The 23,084-nt window shown below is 34.3% G+C and overlaps 2 protein-coding genes across 4 annotated transcripts in view; one reads left to right on the top strand and one right to left on the bottom strand.

Annotated features, from left to right (window-relative positions):
- The window catches only part of LOC128208125 (ubiquitin carboxyl-terminal hydrolase 7-like), a 37,390-nt gene extending 27,961 nt beyond the window's left edge, over positions 1 to 9,429 (bottom strand). Inside the window, exons 1-6 of one of the 3 annotated variants that reach the window (XM_052911495.1) lie at positions 9,306 to 9,429; positions 8,956 to 9,151; positions 1,736 to 1,840; positions 1,173 to 1,275; positions 657 to 755; positions 28 to 101 (exon numbers count right to left, since the gene is read on the bottom strand). In XM_052911495.1, the coding sequence (XP_052767455.1) occupies positions 28 to 101; positions 657 to 755; positions 1,173 to 1,275; positions 1,736 to 1,840; positions 8,956 to 9,007 (433 nt within the window). In that variant the 5' untranslated portion in view covers positions 9,008 to 9,151; positions 9,306 to 9,429. The remainder of the gene's footprint in view (positions 1 to 27; positions 102 to 656; positions 756 to 1,172; positions 1,276 to 1,735; positions 1,841 to 8,955; positions 9,152 to 9,305) is intronic. The other 2 variants (XM_052911499.1, XM_052911509.1) reach the window with 2 other exon arrangements.
- Positions 9,430 to 16,935: 7,506 nt separating this feature from the next.
- On the top strand, positions 16,936 to 21,712 carry LOC128242257 (marginal zone B- and B1-cell-specific protein-like). Its single transcript, XM_052959352.1, has 5 exons — positions 16,936 to 16,967; positions 17,108 to 17,342; positions 17,997 to 18,109; positions 18,339 to 18,443; positions 19,030 to 21,712. Exons 2-5 carry the CDS (start codon positions 17,127 to 17,129, stop codon positions 19,217 to 19,219), a joined length of 624 nt encoding a protein of 207 aa, XP_052815312.1. The 5' UTR covers positions 16,936 to 16,967; positions 17,108 to 17,126; the 3' UTR covers positions 19,220 to 21,712.
- The last annotated feature ends 1,372 nt before the right edge of the window (positions 21,713 to 23,084 follow it).

Raw genomic sequence — 23,084 nt, 5'->3', positions numbered from 1 at the left:
ATAAGATGATATGTACATGGTACATACTTCTGACAAAGTCATCTCCACTGGGTTTTTGGTTTAGTATCTTCAGTTCTGCCGCAGCATTACAGGACCAGGATCTGTAAGACATCATTTCTGTCCATCAATCACTTTTTATATTGCTGCATAACTGATTGAAACCTTATAAGTATATCACTTCACTTCAACAAATTAACAGACAAGATTCACACTGCATTATTACATATACAGGCACAAACCAAAAAAGAAACCTAACAACAATTTAACTGTCAGAACTTTTATATAATCTTGTCTAAAATGTTTAAACTGCCATATGCTTTCATTGACTACTGTCATCGAATGAAGACTTTTTGATGAACAAGACTGAATTCTTATGTTCTTATGTAAGTGCTTGGCTTCAGTATTTTAAACAAAACCTGCAATATAAAATCAAGAACTTAAACAGGTCCAGAAAGCATTTTGTGCAGGGCCGTGACTAGTAGCCAAAATTCTGTCATCCTTCAAGGTTTCAATTGATATTTACTATAAAGCATTTCTTTCATAAGACAGAAACTTGCATGCACTAAAGTAACTGTATATTACTGTTTGGGACTTAAACAATCATCTTTTTGTTGCTACAAAACTAAGGTACATCTGAGTTTTACAAATCTACGTACGTGGAATCCGACTCTGCATTGCACTGTAGGAAAAATCCCAAGCTCTTCTGATTGTGTTTCTCTGCACTGTGGTTGATTCTCTGCATCGCCATAATTTTCCTAAATTAAAAAAGCAATCATCCTTTATTGTCATATTTCTTGAATAATTAATTTCCTTGGCAAAAATAAACATCATCATCTCACCTTTAAACATAATGAGTGGTTTTATGAAGCACATGTAATCAGCAATCATTACAAAATCAATACCAACTTTTTTACACAGCAAGAGAAGTGCTTTTATGAATAACTATCAAATGTCCCAAAAAATAATACCTCATGATAGACAATCGGAGAACAAGCGTATCAATTTATTACATATGAAGCAGTCTCTCTCAGTCAATATTTTAAGGTACAGAATAAGCAATACTGTAATAGATATAGAAATAATGTATATTACCAAGAAAAAAAGATGATAGGCAAAATGATTTTGATTAAAGGAAAGAAATCACATACTGACATTACAATATTGAAACTAACCAGGGTAAGTTTCTGACCATGCACTTCGGACTAAGAACAGATTCTTTGAGCTTGCTGATGTTATCCACAGTAAAGCTGAATGTGGCCTCTGCTTTACTGTCATCTGAAAATATTGTATGGATGATTAAGATTAAATGATCCAACATCTAACCTCCATCATATCATGAATGTTGAGTTTGTTCCTCTGTCCTTACTGATGGCATGGCCAGGAGAAATACAATACAGACATTTCTTAAACATTATTAACAATGGTTGGAGTAAACATTTTAAGTAATGCAATATTAAAATAATTTAGACTAGAAGAAAATGTGAGTGGAGGGTGTTATTGGTAAAACAAAGCAGCTTGGTAGTATATCGAGGGGTGAAAGCGAAAAGGTTCTATCTTCTTCTTAATTTAATGTCACTTAGAACCTTTTCGCATTCACAACTATGATTTGACCAAATGATTTTTAATTATAACAAGTGCGGCTTGCTTTTAGCAGTTGTCTTAACATGATTTAACACCCACAAGGCCTGATGTATGTACACATATCATTCAATATTGCTATATGTTCCCCATTTACCTTCTTCCATCTCCTCCTCCACCGGCTGGCCAGGATTCTCACCGTTCTCATCCACTTCGCCATTCACAGCGTTTGCCATTGTGTTATTACTTCTATCTAGTGACTCTGAAACAAACAATCAAAATACAAATGACTTGCTTAACAAATTAAATGCTGACTATTGAGTTTCTTTATTCAAATTCATTCGTCTCTTTAAACCCTTAAGTAACTTATCAAAGTAGCAAAACATCATGTCATAAAATAAATCCTAAAAGCCAACAAGTCAATTTATCTTTTCCTGATATTTACTTTTGTCCGAAGTGTTAATTACAAAAGTGAAAAACAAATGTTGTAAAGTGAATAATTTCCTTTACAGTATTAAAGTGTCTCAAATGAATGTGTAAACATGTATTGCCAATGTAAAATAAAGAAATCATAGCTTGAACTGAAAACCAGGCAGTAAATGAACTGCTACAAGCAAAACATCTTAATTTCTTACCAAGGATATTTTCAGTTTCCAGAATTACAATTTTGATACAAATAATAAGAATGTTATTTTTTTTAAATCAGAGTAACAATTGGATGTGTCTTACTTTACAATGCCAACTAACTTGATTATACAAAATGAAATATGGTATTAACAGTTTGGATTCAACCATTTATTGTGATTGTCAAAAAGATACCGGTAATTTCATATAAAGTCTAAGAACTCTTTAAGGTGGAACGTGACTATGAATTTTTTTTTGAGTTACTGTCTGAAAATTGGAATACAAATAGAAGAGCATATGCCCGATTAGGAACTGTTTTTACATTTTCAATATTCGGAACAGTTTTGAAACTATGACTCCTCAAAATATACCACTGACGTCAATTTTGAGACGTCTCTCATCTTTTTGCGTTCCAGCTACAATAACCGATAGTTTCATCAATTCTTCGTTTACCGCTAAGAAATTTCAACGTCATGTGCGTCTTGTGAAAACGTTCACGCACATATATTTTTCGTTCTCTTGTTTTACGTTATTTTTTTTAAAATTCGTCTTTAACGTCATTTTTCGCGGGAAAAACGGCGTCGTGTTTCGCTGAAAAAGTGCGCCTTTCTTTAATTCTTGAAAAAACTGCTCGTTTAATTTTTGATTTTTTTAAATACATGTATTCAATGTATTACGAGTTCGTTTTTGCGCAATATCAAATAATCTAACCCCTATACCTGTTATTTTTCATTACGTATTGTTATAAAATGTTTAGCATGACGTAAATCGAACTATTATTTACGCTAATAAGAGCTTAGTTTTCAATAAACCACTGATCAATAACATATAACAGTTGTTGTTAATTTTAGTTAAATTGATAATTCAACATTGTTTTCTTCTGTTGAATTCCAAATAGTTAACATTATTAAATCATTAAAGCACTGATTATAAACGAACTATAGTTAAAGTGACATGCTTATCCAAAATCCATGCATAAACATGTATAACAAGATCAATTTTGTCTAATAAAACTTTAACTTCTTACTCAATTATGCATTTATGGAAAATATTAATTAATGGTTACAAGATTTTAACCGCGTGTTTAATAACAGAATGCGCAAAAACATTAAATTATTGGTGAATGCTAAAATATTTACTGTGGTCTACCCTAATCTCATAATGTAAACTAGAACTCCGCGAGTCGGAGGTGTCGCCTGACGAATTATTTACTGTCGACATTATAGCTGTTAGATTGGCATTTTATTCATTTATAGACAATGATGTGTTGCCATTTAACTTTCAAGTGTAGGTGGCATTTGAACCCTCAATCAGATATACCTATGGAATAAGTTTCAGGTTGAAACCTCCTATAGTTTACGAGATATGCCACGGACAAAACCTAAGCAAGAAAATTAACAAAGGGCAATAAGTCTAAAAATATGGCAGCAAGAGTAACGGTTCTTGTGCACTGCACTTGCCCTCAATGATATCTATCTAGCTATGAAGTTTCAAGTTGATACCTCTTATATTCTTCAAGATATGCCCCGGACAAAACTTTAAGCATGAAAATTAACAAAGGGCAATAACTTTAAAACTAAGAAAGCAAGAGTTACTGTTATTGTGCACTGCACTTGCCCTCAATGAGATATATCTAGCTATGAAGTTTCAAGTTGATACCTCTTATATTCTTCAAGATATGCCCCGGACAAAACTTTAAGCATGAAAATTAACAAAGGGCAATAACTTTAAAACTAAGAAAGCAAGAGTTACTGTTATTGTGCACTGCGCTTGCCCTCAATGAGATCTGTCTAGCTATGAAGTTTCAAGTTGATACCTCTTATATTCTTCAAAATATGCCCCGGACAAAACTTTAAGCATGAAAACTAACAAAGGGCAATAATTTTAAAACTAAGAAAGCAAGAGTTACTGTTATTGTGCACTGCACTTGCCCTCCATGAGATCTATCTACATATGAAGTTTCAAGTTGATAACTCTTATATTCTACAAGATATGCCCCGGACAAAACTTTAAGCATGAAAAATAACAAAGGGCAATAACTCTAAAAATATGGAAGCAAGAGTAACAGTTCTTGTGCACTGCACTTGCCCTCAATTAGATCTATGTACATATGAAGTTTCAAGTTGATACCACTAATAGTTTAGGAGATATACCCCGGACAAGCGAAAATGGGACGCGGACGCCGCCGCCGACGCTGACAAAAGTAACCCCTATATGTCGTCTTTTCAGGCGACACAAAAATACCATGTTTTATGCTCATTTCTTTCATATCAACTTGGTATTTCACATACGACCTTACTATCGTGGAAGATAAATAGACTTATTTTATTTGCGTGTAGAATATAAGCTTTTTATTTATACTTATATATAGCTATATCCTACCTATATAAATATTTTGACACCAATTTGCTATAATTTTAAACTGTACTATTATGTATATAATATTATTTATGTTCTATGTCTATCAATGTTTGGATATATTGTCATTATGTCCAGCCATGGGGAAAATTAAGATATTGAGTTGAGCTAAGGTGGGAGAGTAAGTGTGCATCATTAAATAGTTACTTTAAGCTCATTTTGTTAAGGGTTGTTATAGCTTACATACAAACACACGCACAAAACGTACAATAAAGTCACGTACGCAAGCACGCGTCAAATCGCACCCCACACACCATCCCACACTCAAGCACGCGTGCACACACACACACACATGCACGCACACACACCAGCGTGCACATATGCATGCATGCATACACATACACACACACACAAACGATCATACGCACACCCATACACACGCACATGCACGCTCTCACGCACATGTACGCTCTCACACGCAGGCATGTATGCACACACGCTCGCTCATGCACACATACTCGCACGCACGCACATATGCACGCACGCACAGCCATTGTACGCACGGCAGGGATATTGAGTGCGGGATAAGGTAGCTATGTTGGCTTCTGTATTATGGGCATTGAATGCATCGCCGAAAGTTGTCTCATGAAGTTGCTTGGTTGCACGAGAAGCTTTGATTACGTGGTAAAGTCAGGAAAACAAACTAACTCGTTATGGATTAAAACAAACAATGCATTGATTAACAAAATTAAACATTTTACTGCACTAAAAACATTAACTTTAAGATCATTCTTTGAGCCATTTGGAAAATATATTTTATCATAGCGTGTGTGTGTGTGTGTATGTGCGTGTTCGTGTGTATAGGCGTGCGTGCATGTACGAGTATGTGGGCGTATACGTGCGTTCATGTGAGTGCATTTGTGTGAACTTTAACAACCCTTAATAACAACCCTTAATAAGATGAGATAATAGAAACAATTCAATGTGATCATTTACAATCAGTGCAAACGCAAGTATTAAACAAAAATACGATTTACCACAACTAATACTATTGTTTTAATATGCCTTTAAGAATAAATACATATCGAAAACAATGGTTCTTATGAAGAATACCGAGTTTAATTTGAAAGAAATATGAGACCATAGTAAATCCTTTAGCATTCACCAAAAAAAATGAATCATTTTTGCGCTTTCTACTATTAAATAAACAGTTACAATATTGTAGTCAGTGAATAATATTTTGTATGAGTTTATTATTTAGTAAGAAGTAAGGGTTTATCAGTCAAAATAATTGTTTGTTATACATGTGGAATATTGATTTTGAATAAGACTTTCACTTTAAAATTTTAGTGTGTTTTAAATTAATGCCGATGTATCATTTAATTTTTACCCGTTATATATTGACCACATGACTCATTTTCTTTCTGTTCAAAAAATGATCATTTTTTTATCGTCAAGAACTGACCATCCCCCACTCCTCCCCAAACCGTTGCCTAACAAATGACCCTCGTTGAAAATGTTCAAGAGTTATATTCACTACCAAACTTAGTCAATAATATGGTTACCCCTATTAGTGAAATTTATTAATTGTATATGTTTTTATACAACGATAACCGATTGACTACATTGAGATTAGATTCAAAACACTGAACTCTATAGTCGCGTATTTGCGTATTTTATAGATCTGTATACTATTACATTTCTCTCCGATAGTGACATACAGAAGAAAAATTTGGATGATTTTAGGGGGGGGGGGGGGGGGGCTGCAACCCTCTACTGCCGGGATCCGTTTGTGCTTATTACAATGCAGATTTCTGTCGATTACCATTTTTTTGGTTTGTTAGTTATATTTTGTGCATGAAATGAGTGTCACACACTGGTTTTACTATGCTTTTGCTTAGTTTAGAGCCTTATAACTGCAGATCTTTTCTGAAACTTATAAAAGAAATTGGTAACTAATAAAGTAGTAGAACCGTTTATTGTTGTGTTATTATTGTAGATGTATATATATAAAACAAAGCACTAATCTAGTCGCAGTTCATAGCATAGTGACTGGAACAATTATTGATGTGTATTATCAAAATATTATAATTCGGCAAATGAGATTGCTTAATGATCAAGAAAGCCTCTCATTAAAATTGCCGCCAGATTTATGTCATTGATTTATTAAGCTGGTTATTCAGCGCCCGTCTTGTGTGGAATTAGTAATGTACAACAACAATAACAAATATCACTAACATAAAACTGATCAGACACTCTAAGATTTCTAACCTTTCCATTTAATAAACAAAAACAAATCGATTAACGTCATGCTAAACGTTTAAATACACTACGAATTGAAAAAAGGAAACAGGTATAGGGATTAGATTATTTGATACTGCGCAAAAACGAAGTCGGTGACGTACCCTTTTCTTGATATCAGGCGATTTGCAATAAAACATTGAATACATGTATTTAAAAAAATCAAAAATTAAACGAGCAGTTTTTTCAAGAATTAAAGAAAGGCGCACTTTTTTCAGCGAAACACGGCGCCGTTTTTCCCGCGAAAAATGACGTTATAGACGAATTTAAAAACAATAACGTTCAACAAGAGAAAGAAAAATATATGAGCGTGAACGTTTTCACAAGACGCACTTGACGTTGAAATTTCATAGCTGTAAATGAAGAATTGATGAAACTATCGGTTATTTCTAGCTGGAACGCAAAAATATGACAGACGTCTCAAAATTGACGTCAGTGGCATATTTTGAAGACTCGTAGATTCAAAACTGTTCCGAATATTGAAAAAGTAAAAACAGTCCCTAACTGGGCATATGCTCTTCTATTCGTATACTAATTTTCACACAGAAACTCGAAAAAAAATCATAGTCACATTCCACCTTAAAATAGAAAATAACACAGAGTATACGAAACCAAGCTTGATAGTTTTAAGGGACCTCTTTCAAATCACTTAAAGCCTCAGTACCGCTAGGATTAAATAATGAAAGGCAATAACAAAATTGAATATACAACAGTGATAGAGTCTCATATAATACTGATAAATACCCAAGGTCCACATGATGCTTTATAAAAAGAAATGTATGGGAAATACCAGCGAAATTCCAAACTGGTACACTAACTTTGTTGTTATAAGGCAGATAAGTGGGCGAAGCATGGCATCAATGTTGTTTAGTGAAAAATCGCAGATAGATACTCGGCTCATGTTTTTGTAAAATGCGTTTTTTGAGTATGACAAAATAAAGTGTGGCAAATCATTAGGAGTGTTAAAACTAAGATACTAAAATCTGAAACCCTTAAGCAGATGTTGCTTTTTTCTCAAATATCGATTTGGAAGACCACAAATTTCATAATAATTAGCGTCAACAGCTTTGTTGTCACATGATGTTATCAATTTATAAACAATATGTTAAAATATCAATGTAGAAGTATGAAAGTCTTCCTGGTCTAATGGTAAAGGTGTTGTGTTTCTAATTTTTTTTTGGACGTTACCAGCAGCATTCCACTTAAACAAACAAAAAAATTATACTATAACTCTATCTTTCTTCTGCAATTTCGATGTCATAGAGAACATCAATGGAAAAAAGTGTTTTCATGTACATTACAGGGAAATATTTAAACCAAAAACTTTTTAGTTAGAAAAAAAAATCATTGGCAATTAGGAAGGCGTGATATGCAAATTTCATAATGATGTTATGCACACTAAATTTAGATTTGCTTTTGATGCATTTTGTAATTGTGATACAATGCATTCATCAAAATTAGTATTTTGTTTGAACAAGCCTGAATACTTATATTATTGCTTGGCATGATTTTCTTTTAACACCCAGAGGTTTAAAGTGTCCAAAAGGTTAACAGAAGTCATTTGGTTATGCATACAAATAAATAAGTTTACATCACTAAATTAATGAGACTTTAAGGAAATGCTGCCAATCAACTTAACATACAGTACATGTCAGACACTGCCTTCACATGTTTTATCAATGATTGGCCTAGTACCAGATGGGCCAGTCTAAAAATGAATATCTAATACAAACCATTAAGCAGATAATCACAATATATCTGTTTGTGTTAGTGCATTTATAAAGATTTGCATATGTTATGTAAGCAAATTAGTGTTGCATCAATTGGATTGGACTATTATAAACATTTTTAAATACGCTGTGTTTACAATTAGGTAGATACACTTCATTATTCATTTTTTTTTCAAAGAAAAATCCCAACATCAAAATAAAAAAGTAATATCGCAATATACACAGTTGGAAATATAATCAACAACAAAAGTCATTTTGTCTATCATAAATGACTTAATGGAAAAAGAATGCGTGAGCAAACAAATGCAAATGCAAGAAAACAAAAGCTAACATGTTAAAAAAGCTAGCATTATAAGAGATATACCATCTCTAGATATTTCCATAGCCTCTTCTTGTTTCCCATTTACATGATTCATGCTGTTTTGAACACTTTTGACAGTGACCGTTCGCTGGCGATCTCGCTCTGGGGTGGCTTGACCCTTTTCGGAAACGGTCACTTTTACGTGTTTACTAGCAATTCGCCCAATGTCTGCAGGCTTAACCCCGTAAGAGGGGTATCGCTGACATAGAAAAAAATGTACAAGAAAAGAATGAAAATAAACAAGATGGCGGCAAAATTGTGAAACACTTCGGGATTTGTTAATCCATTAAACGGCATATGAGAGAAACCATTGTCGTCGAATTAAATGGCATGCAAAACTAGAATAAAAGTACTTTATATTCAAGTTATTTTTGGGTTCAAGTTGTCAGGATCTTATAGACAATAAGAAATTTTCTTCTCCTAACACTCCACCGGTTAATTATGCAGAACGTCACTTAGGCGCTTGCTGCTCGATCGGTTATTCCAAATCAAGCGTCTAATTTCATGATGAAAGTTTGTGCCCTATAGACTTTATTGGTTTAACATCACTAATTCCTTCAATGGAATATTATTTATAGTGACGCCATAGTAGAAGTATACCATTTACTACGAAAAACTGGAAAACATACAGAAAGTTACATATGTGTATATCATTTCTGTTTATACAAGATAAGGGTCTGGACAAACTGTAAGTAAAGTTGTAAATCATGGTCCATAATGTCCCCAAATATGGACCGTTATGTCTGGTCCTTAATGTCCATGATCCGCAATTACCACCCCCCCCCCCACCACACACACACACAACACACACACACTCATGAGTAACTTAATCATGAGTGTTCAAATTATTCACGATCAAGACTGTGACCAGTATTGACAGCGAAACGGATGACATTCGATGGTTGTTGACGGACCTTCTCAACGACTCGGTTGTTATTTTGGGCCATTCTAGTACATCGGATTCTTACGTAGAGAGTTCCGATGTATTGCTATCGGATGCAGATGTCTGCTGTTCTAATGATGCGACACCAAAAAGCCAGAAAGCCCAAAGAAAGGATTTTGCCGCAATTGCCCGGAGCACATGTGTGCCTTTGCCATACACTTATAATGTGCCCATGGTGTATTTGATCAGAAGGATTATGTTTTTAGAAGATGCCATGGTCAGAAAAAAAATCATCTTACCTTATGAATGATACGTTAAGAAAATCGCCGTTGTGCTTGTTTCAAATATATAAATTACGGAAACGCTAAGCGGACATCCAATTGTCAAGTCAAGTCAAGTCAAGTCAAGTCAATATTTATTTATTGTCGGGTACTATCATCAACAGTTTAACATAAGCTATGAATAGCTTTTGACCGACATAATAAATAAATAGCATAATTTATGGAACTAATATATCACACACATCAGTTCATGCAAATAATAATATTCAGTATGTACACTTGAAACAAATAAATAATTCTTATAGTAAAATCACATAAACATATTTGGCAGTTGAAAGACATTAGACTATATATAGAATGTAGGTAGATTAGCATAATTTATAGCATAAGTTAATCGAAAATACGAATCACAAGGTAATACGACAATGCATTTAGCATGGGAAATAAAACAAAAGAAGTCACAATTAATAAACATGATTTAAATCAAAGACGAAGACACATTGAAAGAGATCAGCTGCCTAGGCAGTCTAAGCTCGCGAGGTCCCATCCAACATATCTTTGATTAAGACATTTTACAGCATGTTATATGACAGCATTCTTATATGCAAAATGAGCATTTGCAGTTATCTCCGCTCCATGCCCGGACTAAACTCTTGAAATGATTAAAATTAGTTTCTTCCCTAAAATGTTGTGGAAGCGAATTCCAAAGTTTAGGGGCACCGGAGCGGAAAGAATTGCACCCATATGTTGTAGTTCTTACAGTTGGGATAGCAACCATCATCTTATATCTAAAGTTAAAGGAATGTTCTTTTATAACCACTAAGTCATGTAGATACATTGGACCCTGCTTGTGGATAATTTTATGGGTTTCTATAGCAATGGACCTTAACCTTCTAAGCTTGAGAGTTGGCAACATTGATTTAGATAAAAGTGTTGGGTAATCAGATGTGTAATCATTGTATATGAATCTGAGGGCTCGTTCTTGTACTTTTTCAAGCTTCTTAGTATGCACCTCGCCACAAAAATGACAAGTAATTGGACAGAAATTGAAACTTGATAGGATAAATGAGTAATATATGTTTAATTTTCCTAGTTTACAAAGGTTATGACCTATTCGCTTTAAAACATTAAGCTGTCTTGAGGCTTTCTTGCAAATGCTTGAAATGTGGACATCAAGTCACAAAACAAACAGATGGAAATCAGCCAATGGTTTTAGATGAGGAAACCGTTCTTTGATTCACTGTCATTATATAAAAAGAAAAGAATAAAAAGCATGTAACAATAAGAAGTCACTTTCGATTATGTGTGATATGCCCTGTATGTAAAACAAATACTATCTTAATGGTACATGGACAGAAGTACGATGGAGGAGCTGGGAGTATAGAACAATATGTAAAATGGCAGATTCCATCGAACCATGTTTAAACATATTGATCTCGTAGTGTTTAGCAATGGAAAATAATTTCTTTCATAGTTAAACTTTAAGAAAATATAATTTAAACAAACGTGATAGATAGCAACAATGACATGTAATGATTTCAAAACTAAACGTACATAAAATATATTCTTTCTTCGAATGCGTAATTAAATATATCAACATAGCTACGTTAGGTATAATCAAAGCATTTGTAATATACATTTAAGAATAAGATTTATCCATAGTAGGGTATTCTCGATAGTATTTTGCAATATAAACAAATAATTATAAAAAGGACATATCAACAAAAATGGATTTCATCTTCAATATAAAATTCGCAGTATGGCCGGAAAGTTCGTTCTTCTCTGTGTATCACATAATGTCTAACAGTTTCAAAAGAAAGATTATGTATAGAACATCTAAATGACACAAAACGTTTACGAAATTTAACTTCATCTAAAACATAAGCATTGGTTAAACTGTGTTATTTGTTTTATGTTGAGTATATAATGATAACTTTCTATCTGGCTCTCCTCATCTTTATTCCTCGACATGTTGGCGTTCCCAAATGTAGCTAAAGCTATTTCCATATAGATTTTTCTTAACAGTAGTCACCCAATTACAAAAGCCAATCCTATCATAATATACTAGCATGGTACAACATAATTAAGGGTATCTAGTACTTGGCATAAGAAGACGAATCCAGTATTTAATTCAACGTTTCGATGAATGTGTACATAGTAAAACGCCCCAGGTCACCTAGAACCACATCATTACAAGAATTTTGTTGAAAATTCAAGAACCTCTTGCATCGCAACATATGTACATTATCAATGCAAACCATATTTTTAAGTCCCCATAACTCTGAGCCATTTAACATAATTGCCATATTTTTTACATCACATACTTTGAAACTGTCTTATATGGTACAAAAATAATTCTGAAATGAACATGCAAAAGTACTCGATTTGCCTTAATTGTCATATGTTCAGCCATTTCATAAAGAGCTCAGACATGTACACCAACATTATCAAATCCTCTATAACATTTAGTATACTATTTGCATAAAATCAATGTCAATGCCTTGAGAAATGCCCAGAATTCCTAAAGACCATATCGTTTTGTTTATATTGACAACAAGCTTGCATTAATTGCAAATGTCCTGTAGAATATTAACTGCCTTTGCAGGCCTACACCAGTGTCAGATATACATGTGATATCGTATAGAATTATAATTAAAAATATTTCAGTAATATCAGGAAAAAGTTGTATACCTCTTACATTTTTGTTTAAGAACAATCTATGCAATGCATTTCTAGACATGGCAAACACTATTGGACTAAAACTTCAACCTTGACGTAATCCTATTGGAAAATCAAAAATATTTGAAATTCTTTGTTTGGTCTTAACATCACCTTTAACAGAAGCATATATTGACTTAAACTATCCGTAAACAAACGCCCTGAGATATTGTTTTTACATAGAACATCATACAATAATGAACGGTTAACAAAGTCAAATGCTTTTTTGAAATCTATAAAAGCAACATGAACGGGCTTCCTCTTTCTTTGTAAGGCCTTTTATTTTTAATAAATTGGTTAATGGATCCGCCGCCCAATTATTTCGAAAACTCAAAAAAAAAAATTGAAATAAAAAATTGGATGTTGTTTTTTTTTGTATTTTTTTTTTTTAAATATAAAAAAAAGTAAATTAGTTGGGGTTTTTGCGCACGTGAAATGATGTAAAAACTGTTGCCTGTTCCTTTGCAACATAAGGATGCAGTTTTAAAAATTGTTTTAAAAATGGCGGCCTCAATTGAGCTGAGATCATGCAAAAAAATAAACTCTCATTGTCATCATACCATCTGCATTTAAACTATATTTTTGGTATAACTGACATCAAGGCTGATGTCTGTATCAATGGTAACAAATCACATATACACCACAGTAATTGATAAAATATATTGTCCAGTGTTTGTCCCAGGGGGCATTAATTGTTAAACAAATTATATGAATCAGGTAATCAAAATCTGAGGTAACTTAAATTTTGTTTAAGCTGCAGAGAAAAATCTTAACTTAAAAGAATTCATTACTGAATATAAAGTCATTTTTATTATTTACATTTCCTTATTCCATCTAATAGAAATTTGTTACATTGTGCTTTTTCTTTTGAGAAAAAGTAGTGCCCAGGAATGAGGAGACACAAGCATATTCATTGTAAGGTTGATATGTGGAAATAGTGTTGCAAATAGGAAAACTCTTGCAGTCAGGATGTGCTTCAAAAAACATCAACAAAAAGTGACAGTAAAATTGAAAGTTTGTAATAAAATTGACTTAAAATGTGACATTATATTAAGGTGGAAGTGTATAAAATGCTTATATAATGATTACATTAATATGAATTTGAAATTCGAAGGAGAGAAAATTGGACTGTTAAAAAATAGCATGAGTATGAAATCCTTTTCTTTCTTTTTTCCGCACCACCCGTTCAAAAAAATCCGTTAACCAATTAAAAAAATGGCCTAAGTATTTCGCTATAACAGCATATAAAACAAAGGCATTATCCGCAGTACAGTAATCTTTTCTTAAACCAGCCTGACTCTCTGATAATCTGTTGGGAAATGTGGACATTTCACCATATCAATAACATTGGAAATTCCTGCTAAATGTAATGCACCAGTCAATTGTAACCACGCCCCCCGGTCCAGAGGTATACCGGGGATAGCCGGGGAAATGGGCCGTGCTTTTACCTTCCAGGTGGCCGCGCAGTGCCGGGTAAATGCGACGGTTTTTTCTTCGCGCCGAAAATAGCGTGGAGTAGACATACCTAGGGTCCCTGGGGTGCGGGGTCATTTGACGGAGGTTATTCCAGCAGTTAGTTCCAGCCGGGCGAGGATTTTACCCGGGCTTGGCTGGACCGAAAGTCAAAGTCCCCGCTATTCCCCGAACCTGTTGGGCGTGGTAACAATTGACTGGTGCATGAATAAAAAAACAACATTTTTGTAGCAATACAGCTATCAACTACAATACATCCGTTCTGATTAATAAATGTAAAGTGGTCGTAGTCCTATCAATATTATCTTTAAGACGTCGTCCATTTGAATTAACTGACTTGCAAAAGTTAAGTAAAAGTCATTCGTAGTGGTTGACAACAGAACCAAACGACTGCCTTGTGCTTGTATAATTTCCATCCAGAATATCCCTGACTTCATGTAGCGTTGGTACCTCGACAAATGATATATTATCGGGCAAGCTCCCAACCCTTGCATTAAAATCAACACAAAGTAGCAGTTCATAACATGTTAAATACTTGCCTGCAGTCAAATCTTCAAGTCTTAGCAAACATGAGTAGTTACTATTAACATAAAAAGAAGAGTTTTCAGGAGGCAAGTACACTTCTATATTAGCAATACATCTCTTACGCAATTAAACAGCGATTTATATAATGACACCATCACTCAAAACCAAAACTCATACCACAGCCTATCCATCGCCCTCTTAAAAAGATTCTTTAGCTAAACAAGAGAACACCTCATGTTCTTGAAATTTATTTTTACATTCATTACAATCGTCCGTATCCCAAGTTTCTTTGAGGCATGCCTCGTCATATCCAGAGATAAAACTTAATATATCAAACTTACAAAGCTTAGAATTTAAATCATCAACAATCCAGCAGAGTGTATTTAATTGTTTGGCTTTGACCATCATCCTTAGAAAGCGCAGCATATAGAGCTGAAGATAAATTATTATCAATGTGGACAGAGGCATCATGTGTGGGACGGACTGGCGCGCTTTTTCACCCTTGATTCAATACCAGACTCATCCTTCGACGTATTTGTATTGTATGTCACCAATTTACCATTTTAAAGTAACCTGTAGGCATCTACTATTCATTTCTCTTATTTTATGACGTTGAAGAATTGATAAATCATTTGCTATACGATGGTAAGTACTCCCTCAGTCCTGGGTCTGTGACGATATTTAAAAAAGTTTGAATTTATCTTGTTAGGATTTTTATATTCCAAAAAGGGGAATTACTCAATAACTATTAATGCCAGACGTATATACCTTAACAATTCTTCAACATGTTCAATGTGCGCATTTTATTTAGGAGATATTGCTCTTTGGTTATAGCAATTAGCTAAAATTGGTCTTGTTTATAAAAAAATGATAATTCAATAATTTGCATCATGAGAAAGTTATTGTAGTAAAAATGTATCAATATCTAATTACAAGTTAGCTTAGTTTTATGTGAAACACATGAAAAACGTCGAACATGAACTATTAGTAGGATTTGTTATTGATCCCACATCTAAATGGAAAACACATAGCCAACTTTGGAGAAATCCAGTGTAGCGAAATTTGATAGACAAATTAGTGTGTGTGTTTTTTTTCTCATAAAATATCTATTCCTGGGGAGGAGATTTTTTTAAACTTTCAGTTATGCAACAAATCTGACGTATTTCGAAAGTCTTTTCATAACCAGGATTGACTTGTTATCACACAAAACAAACTGTTATCAATTAACTTAATTGAATGTTGAATATTTTCATACTTGCCTTATGCATTACAGATTACATGTCATAGTGCTTTTAAGTATCTTAGTAGTTCGTATAGTTCGCAGAAGCTCTCAGTAGTGGCCTGTAGCACTGTAGCAGGACACTCCAATAATAGACGTCCAACTTTTTTCTTTGCCTATCAAACTTCTGTCTACAGCACAACGTAAATGTCCTCGCTGGCATTTTAAAAACATTGCCATTTTACGTTAATTCGGAACATAACGTAACACTCGTTTGCCCGTGCACTATGCCTTGGTCACTCTGTCCATTCTCGGCCATTTGCGTTATATAAGGAATACGAACAAGCAAAACTTTTGAACTGACAAGCGTTAATATAAAGTTAACTGAAAGCGATTTGCCATACGACTCACTTTTTATCTTTTAACAACACTAAATAATATTTAAAGAGTAAACTGCACGTGGCAAAATTAATAACGGTCAAATAACAATTACAAAAAAAAAGAAATTTCAAAAGCCATGAACTATATTCAATGACATGATTATTACAATATCGAGCAAGAAGATACACAAAACATTCACAAGTAAGCAACGCTTGTACAATTAGAATTTACAGTTATTATGCATTTATCATGGTAATTATAGCTTATTCATTTATTATTTTGAATTTTTATTTTATTACCAAGACAATAGAATAAAAATTCAATATTTTTCTTAATTTATCATTAGTAGCAGTTCCCCCACCATTATTTATAAGCCTGGGATTTAAAAAAAAATGGGAGAGGCGGGGGTGGGGGACTTGGTTTTAGGGTAGGTCAAAACAACGCACCCTTCCTCTGTGATTTGAGATCCTCTCTTTCTCTTCCAGCGGCGGAGATGACCGAGTTTAGATGACCGAGTAGTTACGGAAGTGAACGTGTCGGTAGCTGATTTGTCATTTCCGTCATCTGCTTGCATGTAAACAAACCGATTACTTTTGGTTTTATTTATAACTGTGAATTCATTTGAAATGTTATTGTAAGTTTAATTCTAACAACTTAAAACGAATTCCTTTTCAGAATATCTGCAAGTGTAACAATGAGAACAGGACCAACATTCGGCTTGTTTACAGCCTGTGTCCTGGTATTTGGAGGTGGGTGGGGTGTAGTTGGGCAGAGTGTGGTCACACAAAATGACGACGCATCAGAAGGTACCATCAGCTTCCAAACACCGACATTAAATGATGAAGAGGCCCACAGTGTACACATGCCATCACACTTGAAATGCGACGCGTGTACTGCAGTTGTCTATCAGGTACTGTATGTTGATTTTATAGCACTTCTAATTGTTGTTGAAGAATGTCATCAAGGGGTTGCACCACAGGCATCTGAATAATTGACTGCCTCTTAAATGGGTACATATAATGAGATTCAGACCCCTGTGGGTTGTACTAGCGGGGAGGTGAAAATTAGTAATAAAATATGCACACTTAAATGCACCATTTCACACTAGAAATTTTATTTTTGGGGGGATTCCCCAAAATCCCTTTTCAGCACTTTAAACCAAATAAAGTCATCAACTACAAGCTTGAGAATCCAAGGTGTACATATTCATATAGGACCACATTCACCCTTCACCAGTTTTCTTCCTGTGGTGTTAATATGTAGAGTCTGCTGCTACAGGATGTTGTTCAGGGCAAAAATGATGAAAACTTCAAAATCTTGTTTGATCTGCATGCACTGAAAACACAATGTTTGTTAGACTGAAATACATGCTGTTGAGAGACAGTGTTAAATGACCAAACCATACTAATCACTTCACCATACAGTACTTTTAAAACCTACAACATATGATATAATAGAAATAAAACATCAATGAGTGTGTTCATATGTACTTTTAGTATTTGTTAACAGGAGAAATCAAAATAGAAACAAATAATTGCATGTAGATCTACTTTTGTATTTGCAGCTGTCAAAGGGTTTTGATGATTTTCATGGCAGGAGAAAGTCTTTGAAGGTTATTCCTGAATCTGAGATCTATACCATTGTTGAGGAGGTCTGCTCAGGGGATAAACTTGACAAGTAAGTGTATTCTTCTTGAAGGACACCCTAGCTCTTTGTCGTAGATATCTCTTGGTTCTTTAACATGACAAGGGAGCTACTGGTACCAATTTTTAACCTCATTCAGTATGATTCGATCCTGGATTAAACCTGGGTCCTTCCACAACCACTGAGCTATCGGGGTGGTATCTGGTTCATCATTATAATTTATTAAAGTGCTTACACTCTGCCATATATGTGTGTTTTTCAGTTACGGTGTGAAGGAAGTGAAGAAGGTGAAGAGATTGTCAGGGCCGGGTCTGGAGACAGCTGAGAGTCCAGGTATCATGGCAGGAGGAGGCAAGTGGCCAGAGAGGTACAGACAATGGCAAATTTATAATTAAAGTTATTTGTTAATTTAAAACATAAAGAAATGTTATGCAGGGAAAACTTTGCAAATTCAGTTTGGTACTTAGTTAAAAAAAAATGCAGTCTCGGTAGAAATTGACTTGCCTTTCATGTGTAAGGGGGTAAGCATGCAGTTTAAGACAGCAGTAAAGTTTGTAGGAATACATACCTCTTAAAACAAAACAAAAAGCTTGCGATGTTATTTGAAAAGAGATTATGAACATGAATCTATATGATGAACTGTTGTTTTTGTTTATTAATAAAATTCAATTTCAATGAGCATACTATTATTTCTTGGATGCACTTTTGCCTGTTTAGCCTGAGACTTAGAAACGCACTAGTTATATCACTGGTAATTTAAGTATACAGCATATTTTTCAATAAAAAAGTACTTTTTTAGAAACCCATATGTAAAGTGGGCAAGCTTCAGAGTGCAAATAAGACATATGTTTTAAGAGACTTTCCACGTTCTCGTTTTACTAACAGTTACTAATGAGTATATAAAAGGTTATTTCATAATGGCATGATAACCCCAGCTTTATTTAATCCTTCAGAATGAAGCGTATGTGCAACCTTTATGTGGAAGAGTTTGATGAAGAGCGTATCTACGCTGAGTACAAGGCTGGTAAGGGACGCCTACAGAAGCTGCTGTGTGCGAACACCATCCATTCCACACTCACCGATGTATGCCTAGATCTGCCCTCTAGTAGCAAGAAAGTTACGTCCAACAAGACTGAGTTGTGATGTGGTGGTTGTGTCAGATTGTGGTTTGACATGTATGTTAAAATAATGGCATGATATGTCCATAGTTATTAATGGAGTTTAGTGAGGTAATCTTTGATTTTTTTCACAGGATTTGAAAGATTGAATTACCTTGTTGCTTTGGTGTTTTTTTACAATTTTGATGTGTTATCTTAACTGTTGAATTTGTATTTGATTTATTAAGCCGGTTGACCTAGTTGTGAAGAACATTTTCTTTATGTTGTAAACTAATCTTGAGAATATAATAAGACCATAAATGATTAGATGTTGAGTAATTAAACAGCATCCAATTACACTATACATTCAAAGCCATTCTTATTTTTTTACAGTTTTTGTTCTGTATTACTCTATGATCTTATAAACTTATAAATGAACACTTATAACCATTTGACAGTTTATCAAACTGATGACTAACATCGGAGTCATAGAGTTTGGTGTAAAAAATATTACAATGTTCTTTATTTTTTGCTTATAATCGGCAGTAGGGTTATATTTCTGCTGATGTGTTATACATATTTCATGAACGCCTGTTAAAATGTTCATGTTCATATTCTGATGAGATTTTGTCTACAGAGCTTTGTCACTACACTAAACCCAAAGTGCTTTACTATTATAACATGTAATTTATTTATAGGACTTAAGTTTATATATACATGTATGTACATACATAAAGCTCAGCATGTATTAATATTGTACATTGTTTCAATGTTTCATATTATTGATTTCTATTGTGCCTTACTCAGCCTACTTCAACAACCGTTATTGAACATTCCACTGTAGCATCCTCATTCATCAGAGGTTTGATAATGATAAATCTATGTGGTACCCATAGCATCATGACTCTGGTGAACGAGAATGCACTCTAGCTGAATCAGTGTTTTCAATATACTCCCTGTCTTGTTTTTGTCTGGGAGTATGATATTATTGGTCTAAGCTTTCAACTTTACACTGATAAAACCTATGCTTTATATATATTGTAAATAGTTGTCTTTTATATAACTAGAGGGTTGTGTGATAAATGAAATTCATTTTGTACTTGCAGAGCAATATATCTTTGTATTGGTCTGAAGTCCTTGTTTACAGATGGAATATTTTATTATGATTACTATTTTCATTATTTTGCTTTGACAGTTTTTCTATCATTTAATGCAAAACGTTATGGCTAAGGGAAGGGGTGCAATCATTAATTAGAAATTGAGAATAAGGATATTTTTCTAATCAATCAGCCTAGTGTATAATTGTTCATTTAACATTTGAAATTATGATAGTTTGAGAACCTTATGCCTCATGAGTTCTGTTTTGTTTGACTTGGTGTATTAAGAACAAATGCCTTGACCTCTATCCCCAAAACATGGAGGTTCAGAAATTTCTCAAGGTCATAGGTCAAGTGATTCTAGAGTGGTGCGAAAATGTTTTCTGAACATATTGGCCGTGACCTTGAAATTTGACCTACTGACTCCAAAAATTATAGAGGTCATCCACTGGTCAACATATCAGTAAATTTTCATGGTTCAATGTCAAAAACAGCTTTTAAACTATCGTGTCATTTTTTGCTTTAAGATTGTTGAATGACATTAACCTTTCAACTGGTTTCAAATATTTGGGTCATCAACAAGTCAAGGGCAACCTATGATCTATGAATTGGACCTATTTCAAATAGTTCTCAAGTGCAGACAGTTTGCCAAATAATATTTGTCATGACTTTAACATGTACATGTAACATCTACAGACCTCAAAAGCAATAGCAGCCATCAATGGGTCAAGTTTTATGGTGTTTCATCCAGTGGTTCTTGAGTAAATATGCAAACAGTTTCCTAAACAACATTTGCTGTGACCTTTGACCTGCTAACCCCACAACAATAGGGTTAATGGATTGGTAAAGGGCAGCCAACTGGCGGAGTTCAATAGTCCTATGTCAACCCATTCTCTAGCCATTACAGAGACAGACCTACCGGTCATTGGTAACCTACTGGTGGAGTTTCATGGTCCTATGTCAAACCATTCACAAGTAAATTTGAGGACAAGACATGGTCTATCACCCAGACAACCAACCAACCATTAACAGACTGACCCATCAACATTTGCAAACTCACTGCTTTGAAGGGAGCATTTAAACAATATACACAGACATTGTCACATGTTATAACCATGTACAAACAATAAACTTACTGTGGGGTATCTCTTCATCAATTATAGCTTTAAAAGTAGTAATTTATAATTTTTAATTAATATTTTTGGAAGAATGTTACAGTTTTTGCTTGTTGTATCTTTAACCCTAAAAATGTAATAGACTCTTGGTAATGTACAAATATGTTAACCTATTTCAGTCAATTGTTTGGTTGCCTTACACCTATTTGTCTGCAATGTTTTTTTTTGATTTCTGTGAAAAGGAAGCCTTGTTTGCCATTATTGTATCTTTTATACATTTTTAATGAATTTATGACTTACTTTTATTCTTTTAATAAATATTAACATATATAATCTATTGGTTGTTTTGAATCTGAAATCCATGGTCAATTTTTCAAGTTTATTTCTTTTGACTGTAACATTTGTACATGACCCTTTACCAAAGTGTTCTGAAGGCCTCATTGAGTAACTGTCTCAGTCAGCAGCTTCATTGAGTGGCAGTCAAGGTCAAGGTTGCATTCTAATATGATTCCTTATAGAGCTGTCTCATTGGGTGGCAGTTCAGGTCAAGGTGAACCTCTATGACGAGCTGTTTAATTGATTTCAGGTCAAGGTGACAGTCTTTGACGAGCTGTTTCACTGAGTTTACAGTCAAGGCCACTGTTTCATGGAGTGACAATGAAAGTCACTGACAAACTATTGAGAACTTTTTCATTGAGTTAGAGTTAGATCAAGGTGATCATCTATTAAGAAATAATTCATTGAGTTACATTCAAGGTCCAGGCCACAGTCTATGAGAAACTGATTTATGGTGTAATGGTCATGGCCACAGTCTATGAAGAACTGATTTATGGAGTAATGGTCATGGCCACAGTCTATGAAGAACTGATTTATGGAGTAATGGTCATGGCCTCAGTCTATGAAGAACTGATTTATGGAGTAATGGTCATGGCCTCAGTCTATGAAGAACTGATTTATTGAGTAATGGTCATGGCCACAGTCTATGAAGAACTGATTTATTGAGTAATGGTCATGGCCACAGTCTATGAAGAACTGATTTATGGAGTAATGGTCATGGCCACAGTCTATGAAGAACTGATTCATGGAATAATGGTCATGGCCACAGTCTATGAAGAACTGATTTATGGAGTAATGGTCATGGCCACAGTCTATGAAGAACTGATTTATGGAGTAATGGTCATGGCCACAGTCTATGAAGAACTGATTTATGGAGTAATGGTCATGGCCTCAGTCTATGAAGAACTGATTTATTGAGTAATGGTCATGGCCACAGTCTATGAAGAACTGATTTATGGAGTAATGGTCATGGCCACAGTCTATGAAGAACTGATTTATTGAGTAATGGTCATGGCCACAGTCTATGAAGAACTGATTTATTGAGTAATGGTCATGGCCACAGTCTATGAAGAACTGATTTATGGAATAATGGTCATGGCCACAGTCTATGAAGAACTCATTTATTGAGTAATGGTCATGGCCACAGTCTATGAAGAACTGATTTATGGAGTAATGGTCATGGTCACAGTCTATGAAGAACTGATTTATGGAGTAATGGTCATGGCCACAGTCTATGAAGAACTGATTTATGGAGTAATGGTCATGGCCACAGTCTATGAAGAACTGATTTATTGAGTAATGGTCATGGCCACAGTCTATGAAGAACTGATTTATTGAGTAATGGTCATGGCCACAGTCTATG

This window comes from Mya arenaria, chromosome 2 (assembly GCF_026914265.1).
Source record: "Mya arenaria isolate MELC-2E11 chromosome 2, ASM2691426v1".
NCBI lineage: Eukaryota > Metazoa > Mollusca > Bivalvia > Myida > Myidae > Mya > Mya arenaria.
This window is presented reverse-complemented; position numbering and strand designations above follow the sequence as displayed.

Coding starts and splice junctions, on each gene's coding strand:
- LOC128242257 (XM_052959352.1), top strand. CDS start 17,127: ATGAGAACAGGACCAACATTCGGCTTGTTTACAGCCTGTGTCCTGGTA. Junction 17,343..17,996: donor GTACTGCAGTTGTCTATCAG/GTACTGTATGTT, acceptor TTGTATTTGCAG/CTGTCAAAGGGTTTTGATGA. Junction 18,444..19,029: donor GGAGGCAAGTGGCCAGAGAG/GTACAGACAATG, acceptor TTAATCCTTCAG/AATGAAGCGTATGTGCAACC.